The following is a 12,680-nucleotide window of genomic DNA, read 5'->3' as shown; positions in this document are numbered from 1 at the left end:
GTAGCAACGCTTTTGCCGCATACTTGTTCACCATCTACCCGCTTGAAGCCAAACCACCACCAGACGATGGACCCCCTGCTGTTTGTCTTGGGAATTAATTCTTCCTTCATTTGTTACCAGATTGGCACCTTCTTTCTCTCGTATTACCACTAGCACCACAGCTAACGTTACCATGCCGCTACCTGTCTGCTCCGTGAGAGCATATGACGTTGCACACGTGACAGTATGTGACGTATGTAAGAAGGTGCGCTTGTTTTATGTCTCTGTGAGAAGGAGAGACAAGAAAGAGTGAGAAGAGCCTGTAGTGTAATGCCTGCAGCTAAAAGCAACTGTGTGAGAACGTATACTCCAATATCACCATATAGTCATTTTCTGTATCGCACAGAGACAAACCCACGATATATCCAGTATATTCCATATATCACCCAGCCCTAATTCTAACTCATAAATGTAAATAAAAGTCCACTTGCAATGGAGCCAATGGGAGGTCCTCTATAACCATCCAAAATACACCAACAATACTCCATTTGCATTTTGTGGCTTGAATGTCCACCAAGTGTTAGTTGAGTTGTGTTGACTTTGAGTTTATTTGGAACATGCAAGCATACAACATGATACATCACACATGCATGCATACAACATGATACATCACACATGCAAGCATACAACATGATACATCACACATGCATGCATACAACATGATACATCACACATGCATGCATACAACATGATACATCACACATGCATGCATACAACATGATACATCACACATGCATGCATACAACATGATACATCACACATGCATGCATACAACATGATACATCACACATGCATGCATACAACATGATACATCACACATGCATGCATTCAACATGATACATCACACATGCATGCATACAACATGATACATCACACATGCATGCATACAACATGATGCATCACACATGCATGCATACAACATGATACATCACACATGCATGCATACAACATGATACATCACACATGCATGCATACAACATGATACATCACACATGCATGTATACAACATGATACATCACTATTTCCAGTTTGTCTTTTCAACATGTTGGAAAAGGAGTAGGAAGAAGCAGAGCTTATTTAATTCTACCACTTTTCTTTTACATAACAGTTGATAAAACTTTAGTTCACTTCCTGTTCTCAATGTATTCACAATATACTCCATAAGTAATCACAATAAAAATAAATAAATAATAATGAGTGAAGTAAGTTATATTTCATATGGTGAGATGAATAAGATGATGTAGAAAATGAATGATGGATGAAATAAATTGAGAATGTTTATCTTCTTCTTTGTACTTTGTAAACACTTTAAGTGTGAAGAGTTTCTTGAAGTGGATCATATTAGTACATTGTTTGATTGCTTTGCTTCATCCATTCCATCATTTAATTCCACATACTGATATACTGAAGGTCTTAAGTGTTGTACGTGCATACAAATGTTTTAAATTACATTTTTCTCTAAGATTATATTTCTCCTCTTTTGTTGAGAATTGTTGTACATTCTTGGCTAGCAGGTTATAGTTTGCTTTGTGTATCATTTTAGCTGTTTGCAAATTCACTATGTGGTGGAATTTCAGTATTTGTGATTCAATAAATAAAATTTTTGAATGTTGTCTATATCCAACATGATGTATTATTATAACTGATCTTTTTTGTAACAGTTAATGAATGAAGTGTACTTTTGTAGTTATTTCCCATATTTCTACACAATAAGTCAGATATGTAACACTAGTGAGCAGTAGAGAATATGAAGTAATTTTTGGCCCGGGACATATTTTGCTTTATTCATTATTAAAATGTTTTTGCCACCTTATGTTTTATATTTTCCATCCATCCATCCATCCATTTTCTTCCGCTTATCCGAGGTCGGGTCGCGGGGGCAGCAGCCTAAGCAGGGAAGCCCAGACTTCCCTCTCCTCAGCCACTTCGTCCAGCTCCTCCCGGGGGATCCCGAGGCGTTCCCAGGCCAGCCGGGAGACATAGTCTTCCCAACGTGTCCTGGGTCTTCCTCGTGGCCTCCTACCGGTCGGACATGCCCTAAACACCTCCTTAGGGAGGCGCTCGGGTGGCATCCTGACCAGATGCCCGAACCACCTCATCTGGCTCCTCTCGATGTGGAGGAGCAGCGGCTTTACTTTGAGCTCCCCCCGGATGACAGAGCTTCTCACCCTATCTCTAAGGGAGAGCCCCGCCACCCGGCGGAGGAAACTCATTTCGGCCGCTTGTACCCGTGATCTTGTCCTTTCGGTCATAACCCAAAGCTCATGACCATAGGTGAGGATGGGAACGTAGATCGACCGGTAAATTGAGAGCTTTGCTTTCCGGCTCAGCTCCTTCTTCACCACAACGGATCGATACAGCGTCCGCATTACTGAAGACGCCGCACCGATCCGCCTGTCGATCTCACGATCCACTCTTCCCTCACTCGTGAACAAGACTCCGAGGTACTTGAACTCCTCCACTTGGGGCAAGATCTCCTCCCCAACCCGGAGATGGCACTCCACCCTTTTCCGGGCGAGAACCATGGACTCGGACTTGGAGGTGCTGATTCTCATCCCAGTCGCTTCACACTCAGCTGCGAACCGATCCAGTGAGAGCTGAAGATCCTGGCCAGATGAAGCCATCAGGACCAAATCATCTGCAAAAAGCAGAGACCTAATCCTGCAGCCACCAAACCAGATCCCCTCAACGCCTTGACTGCGCCTAGAAATTCTGTCCATAAAAGTTATGAACAGAATCGGTGACAAAGGGCAGCCTTGGCGGAGTCCAACCCTCACCGGAAACGTGTCCGACTTACTGCCGGCAATGCGAACCAAGCTCTGACACTGATCATACAGGGAGCGGACCGCCACAATCAGCCAGTCCGAAACCCCATACTCTCTGAGCACTCCCCACAGGACTTCCCGAGGGACACGGTCGAATGCCTTCTCCAAGTCCACAAAGCACATGTAGACTGGTTGGGCAAACTCCCATGCACCCTCAAGGACCCTGCCGAGAGTATAGAGCTGGTCCACAGTTCCACGACCAGGACGAAAACCACACTGTTCCTCCTGAATCCGAGGTTCGACTATCCGGCGTAGCCTCCTCTCCAGTACACCTGAATAGACCTTACCGGGAAGGCTGAGGAGTGTGATCCCACGATAGTTAGAACACACCCTCCGGTTCCCCTTTTTAAAGAGAGGAACCACCACCCCGGTCTGCCAATCCAGAGGTACTGCCCCCTATGTCCACGCGATGCTGCAGAGTCTTGTCAACCAAGACAGCCCTACAGCATCCAGAGCCTTAAGGAACTCCGGGCGGATCTCATCCACCCTCGGGGCCTTGCCACCGAGGAGCTTTTTAACTACCTCAGCAACCTCAGCCCCAGAAATAGGAGAGCCCACCACAGACTCCCCAGGCACTGCTTCCTCATAGGAAGACGTGTTGGTGGGATTGAGGAGGTCTTCGAAGTATTCTCTCCACCGATCCACAACTTCCGCAGTCGAGGTCAGCAGAACACCATCCGCACCATACACGGTGTTGGTAGTGCACTGCTTCCCCTTCCTGAGGCGGCGGATGGTGGTCCAGAATCGCTTCGAAGCCGTCCGGAAGTCGTTTTCCATGGCTTCCCCGAACTCCTCCCATGTCCGAGTTTTTGCCTCCGCGACCGCTGAAGCCGCACACCGCTTGGCCTGTCGGTACCTGTCCGCTGCCTCAGGAGTCCCATGAGCCAAAAGAACCCGATAGGACTCCTTCTTCAGCTTGACGGCATCCCTCACCGCCGGTGTCCACCAACGGGTTCTAGGATTACCGCCACGACAGGCACCAACTACCTTGCGGCCACAGCTCCAATCATCCGCCTCGACAATAGAGGTGCGGAACATGGTCCACTCGGACTCAATGTCCAGCACCTCCCTCGTGACATGTTCAAAGTTCTTCCGGAGGTGGGAATTGAAACTCTCTCTGACAGGAGACTCTGCCAGACGTTCCCAGCAAACCCTCACAATGCGTTTGGGCCTGCCAGGTCTGTCCGGCATCCTCCCCCACCATCGCAGCCAACTCACCACCAGGTGGTGATCGGTAGAAAGCTCCGCCCCTCTCTTCACCCGAGTGTCCAAAACATGAGGCCGCAAATCCGATGACACAACTACAAAGTCGATCATAGAACTGCGGCCTAGGGTGTCCTGGTGCCAAGTGCACATATGGACACCCTTATGCTTGAACATGGTGTTCGTTATGGACAATCCGTGACGGGCACAAAAGTCCAATAACAAAACACCACTTGGGTTCAGATCCGGGCGGCCATTCTTCCCAATCACGCCTCTCCAGGTTTCACTGTCGTTGCCAATATGAGCGTTGAAGTCCCCCAGTAGAACGAGGGAATCACCCGGGGGAGCACTCTCAAGTACTCCCTCGAGTGAATCCAAAAAGGGTGGGTACTCTGAGCTGCTGTTTGGCGCGTAAGCGCAAACAACAGTCAGGACCCGTCCCCCCACCCGAAGGCGGAGGGAAGCTACCCTCTCGTCCACCGGGTTGAACTCCAACATGCAGGCTCTGAGCCGGGGGACAACAAGAATTGCCACCCCAGCCCGTCGCCTCTCACTGCTGGCAACGCCAGAGTGGAAGAGAGTGCAGCCCCTCTCGAGAGAACTGGTTCCAGAGCCCTTGCTGTGCGTCGAGGTGAGTCCGACTATATCCAACCGGAACTTCTCTACCTCGCGCACTAGCTCAGGCTCCTTCCCCCCCAGCGAGGTGACGTTCCACGTCTCAAGAACTAGCTTCTGTAGCCGAGGATCGGACCGCCAAGTGCCCTGCCTTCGGCTACCGCCCAGCTCACATTGCACCCGACCTCTATGGCCCCTGCTATGGGTGGTGAGCCCATTGGAGGGGGGACCCACGTTGCCTCTTCGGGCTGTGCCCGGCCGGGCCCCATGGGGACAGGCCCGGCCACCAGGCGCTCGCCATCGTGCCCCAACTCCGGGCCTGGCTCCGGAGGGGGGCCCCGGTGACCCGCGTCCGGGCGAGGGAAATCTGAGTCTCGGTTCTTGCATTTCCATAGAAGTCTTATATTTTGTATATGGGATTTCCAGTTAATTTGATCATCTATTAATACTCCCAAAAATCTGGTTTATTTTACCCTTTCAATATCTATTCTGTCTATTTGTATTTGTGTTTGATGCTCTCTTCTACTGTCACCAAATATTATTATTTTACTTTTACTGAAATTCAAAGATAGTCAAAGCATCTTTTTAATGTGTTCATTTCTTCTGTTATTATTTGTATTATCTTCTGTGTGTTCTCTCCTGAACAGAAAGCAGTTGTGTCGTCTGCAAATAAAACTAACTTTGAGTCCTTTGTAACTTTACAAATGTGGTTTATATAAAGATGAATCAATCTTGGTCCCAGTATTGATCCCTGGGGTACACCACAAGATATATCTAGCCGTGTTGACATATTTTCACCCATCTTCACATATTGTTTCCTGTTGGTTAAATAACTTCTTACCCAGTTCAAGACCAAACCTCTGATGCCATATCGTTCTAGTTTTGTTATTAAAATATCATGATTAATTGTGTCAAATGCTTTAGTTAAGTCCATGAATACTGCAGCCGTACATTCTTTACCATCTATTGCATTGCTCATTTCCTCTGTTATTTGGATTAATGCTATCCATGTTGACATATTAGCTGTGAATTCTGGTGTGTAGTTAGTAAACTGGTGTATGTCTCCATTCTTAGAAATTGATACGACTTTTGCAATTTTCATTTTGTCAGGGAATTTGCGGGTTAGAAATGATACGTTGCTGATATATGTCAGAGGTTCTGAAATGTCTTCTATAACCTTTTTTATGGTTACCATATCTATTCCATGACAGTCGGTTGAGGTCTTGGATTTACAATGTTTTACAATTTTGATTATTTCTTTTGTCATGTTCTTAACAAACATGGAATTGGGATTTCTGTCTATGAGCTCACTCAAGTCCTCAACTGATCCATCATCTGCATTTGGAAATCTTTGTTCCACATGTTTTCCGATATTAACAAAGTAATCATTAAAACGTTCAACTATTTGGTTCATATTGTCATTTTTTGTATTTCCATGTAGAAAGTACTGGGGGTAATCTTTCTTAGCAGCATTTTTAATGATGCTATTTAGGATGCCCCATGTTGCTCTCATGTTGTTTCTGTTCTTCTTTAATAATTGTCTGTAGTATTCCTTCTTACATGTTCCTAGTATACCAATTAGCTTGTTTTTATATTTCTTATACTTATTTTTTGCCTCTATAGATGTCTGTGTTATTAATATTCCATATAATGTGTTCTTTTTTGTGACAAGCATTTTTCAGTCCTTTTGTCATCCATGGTTGGTTGTTTTTCTTTTGCTTCTTACTAACTTCTTTCCATGGACAACATAAACATTGATATTGTACATGTGGGCCAATACATATATATATATATATATATATATATATATATATATATATATATATATATATATATATATATATATATATATATATATATATATATATATATATATATATATATGTATATATATATGTATATATACTGTATATGCTGTTAAATGTAGCTTTGATGTGGCAAGCTACTTTTGCAGTGTAGCTTGTAGTGTAGCGTGCTCCAATTCTCTGAGGATAGCTTAGCTCCATTTAATTGAGAGTAACTTGTAGCTTAGCTTACTACATTGTCCAGGTAGCTTGCCCATCACTGTCTATTTGGCCTAGCTCACATGTCAATAGTTTGAATACTGCAAACTTCAATACAGTAACACCTCATTTGTTCTGCAGACGTCCAGCGGGTGTCAGCGGGGAGTCATGAAGAGGAGTGGCACACCAGTGTGGGACAGAAGGAGCTACAGGCCCCCTCCCACATTAAAGAGGAGCAGCTTCATGATGAAGATGAAGCTCAGTCCTTACAGCTTCATCACAGTCAAAGTGAGGAGAACAGAGGGGCGGAGCTTGTAAGTCAACACATCACAGAAGCTGATGGAGAGCATTGTGAAGATATCAAGTCAGAACCAGACAGCATCTTTGCTCCACTGTCAGACATGGACCACATGATGTCACACTCTTCTGATCACAGTGACCACATCCAAAAACCTTTGGAGAGTAAAAATGACTCTAAAGGTGATACGAGACATCACACTAACAACAAACACTTTGACTGCTCTGAATGTGGGAAATCATTTAGATGGAAGAGTGATTTTACAAGACATATGAGAACACACACTGGAGAGAAACCTTTTGCTTGCTCAACTTGTGCTAAAAGATTCAACAAAAAGAATGACATGATATTACACATGAGAACACACACAGGTGAGAACCCTTTTACATGCTCTGTTTGTAAGAAGAGTTTCTCCAGAAAGGAACACATGACCACACACATGAGAACACACACAGGTGAGAAACCTTTTACTTGCTCTGTTTGTAAGAAGAGTTTCTCCAGAAAGGAACACATGACCAGACACATAAGAACACACACTGGAGAGAAACCTTTTGCTTGCTCAGCTTGTGCTAAAAGATTCAACAAAAAGAATGACATGATATTACACATGAGAACACACACAGGTGAGAACCCTTTTACTTGCTCTGTTTGTAAGAAGAGTTTCTCCAGAAAGGAACACATGACCACACACATGAGAACACACACTGGAGAGAAACCTTTTACTTGCTCAGCTTGTAAGAAGAGTTTCACCAGAAAGGGTGACATGATATTGCACATGAGAACACACACTGGAGAGAAACATTTTACTTGCTCTGTTTGTAAGAAGAGTTTCTCCAGAAAGGGTGACATGACCATACACATGAGAACACACACTGGAGAGAAACCTTTTGCTTGCTCAGCTTGTGCTAAAAGATTCAACAAAAAGAATGACATGATATTACACATGAGAACACACACAGGTGAGAAACCTTTTACTTGCTCCGTTTGTAAGAAGAGTTTCTACAGCAAGCAAATCATGACCACACACATGAGAACACATACTGGAGAGAAACCTTTTGCTTGCTCAGCTTGTGCTAAAAGATTCAACAAAAAGATTGACATGATATTACACATGAGAACACACACTGGAGAGAAACCTTTTACTTGTTCTGTTTGTAAGAAGAGTTTCTCCAGAAAGCAAATCATGACCAGACACATGAGAACACACACTGGAGAGAAACATTTTGCTTGCTCAGCTTGTGCTAAAAGATTCAACACTAAGAATGAAATGATATTGCACATGAGAACACACACAGGTGAGAAACCCTTTACTTGCTCTGTTTGTAAGAATAATTTCTCTAGAAAGCAACACATGACCAGACACATGAGAACACACACTGGAGAGAAACCTTTTGCTTGCTCAGCTTGTTCTAAAAGATTCTACACTAAGAATGAAATGATATTACACATGAGAACACACACAGGTGAGAAACCCTTTACTTGCTCTGTTTGTAAGAAGAGTTTCTCCAGAAAGCACATGATGACCATACACATGAGAACACACACTGGAGAGAAACCTTTTGCTTGCTCAGCTTGTGCTAAAATATTCAACACTAAGAATGGCATGATATTACACATGAGAACACACACTGTAGAGAAACCTTTTGCTTGCTCAGTGTTAGGATAATTATGAATATATTATCACACTAACTTTAGTATACTTAAAGTCTGTTGCTTTAGTTATTAGTTATTGTGCTTAAGTTAGACTTTTCTATTCGTGCAAGGACAAAAACTTCTTGTCTGAGGGGTGGCCTCTTTGTTTTAGCCCGCTAACAGCCAAGGACTTCAAGGACCTCAACAAAGATAAGACGACAACACGCAGACGAAGCGGAGACTTTAAGGACCTCAATGAAGATAAGACGACAACACGCAGACGAAGCGGAGACAAGGCGAAATCACAAGGCCCCCACCACATTCTGTCACGTATTGTGCATCCTGGACCTGCTTTGCATAATATATGTGACCACTCCTTTTAGACGCGGCCTCAGTGATGTTGACTGTGGAACTCTTGAATAAATAGAGGGGCTCGGGAGCTGAACCTTAGAGCGTAGGGCGAGACTGTGACTAAGTGTGCAGCTCCATGTGTTCTCCTCATGAGCTAAATTGAACTCTGTCTCTGCATGATTCCTTGCTTCTTGTCTGATGAATATATGTCATCAGTGTTTGAACCTGACACTCAGCTTGTGCTAAAAGATTCTACACTAAAAAGGAACTTTTATTACACATGAGAACATACATAAGTGAGAAACCTTTTACTTGCTATGTTTGTAAGAAGAGTTTCTCCAGAAAGCAAATCATGACCAGACACATGAGAACACACACTGGAGAGAAACCTTTTGCTTGCTCTGTTTGTAAGATGAGTTTCTCCAGAAAGCGTGACATGACCACACACATGAGAACACACACTGGAGAGAAACTGTTTAGTTGCACTGTGTGTGATAAGATGTTCAGGTTTAAGTATCAGGCCAGTAGACACAAGTGTGTAACAGTCATGGAAGCTGCAGGGATTTAAAAACACTTAAAGGGGAACATTATCACAATTTCAGAAGGGTTAAAACCATTAAAAATCAGTTCCCAGTGGCTTATTTTATTTTTCGAAGTATTTTTCAAAATTTTACCCATCACGCAATATCCCTAAAAAAAGCTTCAAAGTGCCTGATTTTAACCATCGTTATATACACCCGTCCATTTTCCTGTGACGTCACATAGTGATGCCAACACAAACAAACATGGCGGATAGAACAGCAAGCTATAGCGACATTAGCTCGGATTCAGACTCGGATTTCAGCGGCTTAAGCGATTCAACAAATTACGCATGTATTGAAACGGATGGTTGTAGTGTGGAGGCAGGTAGCGAAAACAAAATTGAAGAAGAAACTGAAGCTATTGAGCCATATCGGTTTGAACCGTATGCAAGCGAAACCGACGAAAACGACACGACAGCCAGCGACACGGGAGAAAGCGAGGACGAATTTGGCGATCGCCTTCTAACCAACGATTGGTATGTGTTTGTTTGGCATTAAAGGAAACTAACAACTATGAACTAGGTTTACAGCATATGAAATACATTTGGCAACAACATGCACTTTGAGAGTGCAGACAGCCCATTTCAGGTGCGCTAAGAACATATATTTTTCCACGATTTCAGCACTCAGGTTAACCATACCTAAATAGACACAAAATACTGCATTACACAAGACTGCCCGAATGTACTCGAATGATTGAAAAAAATAAATGTTTTTAAGCTAAATTATTGGTAAACACAGTTTATGTATAATAATTTACGTAAAACCGCGAGTAATGAATAAAGTTTTCATCAATTAATATATTCTGTAGACATACCCTCATCCACTCTCTTTTCCTGAAAGCTGATCTGTCCAGTTTTGGAGTTGATGTCAGCAGGCCAGGGAAGCTAGGGTCGATATTCTTCTCTTGATCATCTTCGGTGGCATAAGGGACGGTGTGAGCCAAGACATCCAGGGGGTTTAGCTCGCTCGTCTGCGGGAACAAACTGCCGCCATTGCTTGCCGTGCTAGCGAGGGCCTTTGTCCCTGAATTGCTCACACACTCTGGCAGATTCAATGGGGGTCTGGCGGCAGATTTCTTTGACTTTATGGTTGGAAATGCATCTGCTTTGAGTGTCGCAGGATATCCACACATTCTTGCCATCTCTGTCGTAGCATAGCTTTCGTCGGTAAAGTGTGCGGAACAAACGACTGACCATTTCGTCGGCTTTCCCCACACCCTCGTATTTTGAACACATTTCGTCCAATTCCTTGCCACTTTGGCATCTTTGGGCCACTGGTGCAACTTGAATCTGTCCCTGTTGGTGTTGTTACACCCTCCGACAACACACCGACGAAAGTGAGAAAATGGCGAATTGCTTCCCGATGTGACGTAACAACGTGACGTCATCGCTCTGAGAGCGAATAATAGAAAGGCGTTTAATTTGCCAAAATTCACCCATTTAGAGTTCGGAAATCGGTAAAAAAAAAAAATGGTCTTTTTTCTGCAACATCAAGGTATATATTGACGCTTACATAGGTCTGCTGATAATGTTCCCCTTTAAATTAGTGGTAAAAGTGCAATATACTAACACAGTTTCAGAATTATTTCCCTGTTAAAAACTCACATATACTAACACAGTTTCAGAATGATTTCCCTGTTAAAAACTCACAATTCATGAGATTTTTATCTAAAATGATATTTTTCGGTGCTTGTTGGTCTAGTGCAGGGGTCGGCAACCCGCGGCTCCGGAGTCGCATGCGGCTCTTTCATCACTCTGATGCGGCTCAGCAGCTTACTTGCTGAACCCCCCAATTTTCCCGGGAGACTTCCGGATTTCAGTGCCTCTCGCAGAAAACTCCCGGGATTAATGTTCACCGATTTTCATCCTTACAGCTATAATAAGGGCGTGCCATGATGGTACAACATTTGGCGCTCTCCACAATCTGTATTAACAGCGTGCCAGCCCAACACTTGTGATACAATATACATCTTCTGCTTGCACACGTACGTGACAGCAAGGCATACTTTGTCAACAGCCACACAAGTTACACTGACGGTGACCATATAAAACAACTTTAACACTCTTACTAATAATGCGCCACACTTTGAACCAAAACCAAACAAGAATGACAAACGCATTTCGGGAGAACATCTGCACCTTAACACAACATAAACACAACAGAACAAACACCCAGAATCCCATGCAGCCCTGACTCTTCCGGGCTACATTATATACCCCCTCTACCACCAAACCCCGCCCCCACCCTAACCCTGCTCCCTCACACATCAACACCACCCACCCCCCCTCCCACCTCTCTGTGCGTCGGTTGAGGTGGGTGGGTTTGGTAGCGGGGGTGTATAATGTATCCCGGAAGAGTTAGGGCTGCATGGAATCCTGGGTATTTGTCCTGTTGTGTTTATGTTGTGTTACGGTGCAGATGTTCTCCCGAAATGTGTTTGTCATTCTTGTTTGGTGTGGGTTCACAGTGTGGCGCATTATTAGTAAGAGTGTTCGTTTTTTTTATACCGCCACCGTCAGTGTAACCTGTGTGGTTGTTGACCAAGGATGCCTTGCTGTCACCTACGTGAGCAAGTGAAAACACCCTACAATGTGTGGCTGATCAGGCACGCTGGTTGTAGTGGGTGCTATATGCTGTACCATCACGGCACACATGACGCTGACAAGCGCCATTCATATAAAACCCGCGTGCCGCACCAGCTCTCAAATTCCATATAAAGGTGTGGGCAGCGTGTCTGAGACCCCTGGTTTATACATAGCACAAAGCAAAAAGAAAACTTTGTATGCAGTGTTATTTCATTTAAAATTTCAAAAAAAATTTGTGCGGCTCCCATTGTTTTCTATAATTTGCGAAACTGGTCAAAATGGCTCTTTGACTGGTAAAGGTTGCCGACCCCTGGTCTAGTGGTATGATTCTCGCTTAGGGTGCGAGAGGTCCCAGGTTCAATTCCTGGTGAAGCCCTTAACAGTGATTTAAAACTCTTAGCTTAATTTTCCAAACTGCACACACTCAAGGGATCAATGAAAATTATAAAATCAAATACAGTGGTAGCTCAATTTACAAGCTCTAATTGTTTTAGGACAGAGTTTGTAACCCTTAGTTCTTTTTTGCAGGAAAATAGCCATACCTT

The 12,680-nt window shown here is 43.9% G+C and overlaps 1 protein-coding gene across 6 annotated transcripts in view; it reads left to right on the top strand.

Annotated features, from left to right (window-relative positions):
• LOC133613921 (uncharacterized) overlaps positions 1–9,090 on the top strand; it is a 168,560-nt gene extending 159,470 nt beyond the window's left edge. For 4 of the 6 annotated variants that reach the window (XM_072914398.1, XM_072914397.1, XM_072914395.1 and 1 more), the window contains one exon: positions 6,827–9,090. In XM_072914398.1, the coding sequence (XP_072770499.1) occupies positions 6,827–8,649 (1,823 nt within the window). In that variant the 3' untranslated portion in view covers positions 8,650–9,090. The remainder of the gene's footprint in view (positions 1–6,826) is intronic. The other 2 variants (XM_072914400.1, XM_072914399.1) reach the window with 2 other exon arrangements.
• The last annotated feature ends 3,590 nt before the right edge of the window (positions 9,091–12,680 follow it).

The sequence above is a fragment of the Nerophis lumbriciformis genome, linkage group LG13 (genome assembly GCF_033978685.3).
Source record: "Nerophis lumbriciformis linkage group LG13, RoL_Nlum_v2.1, whole genome shotgun sequence".
NCBI classification, from domain to species: Eukaryota; Metazoa; Chordata; class Actinopteri; order Syngnathiformes; family Syngnathidae; genus Nerophis; species Nerophis lumbriciformis.
This window is presented reverse-complemented; position numbering and strand designations above follow the sequence as displayed.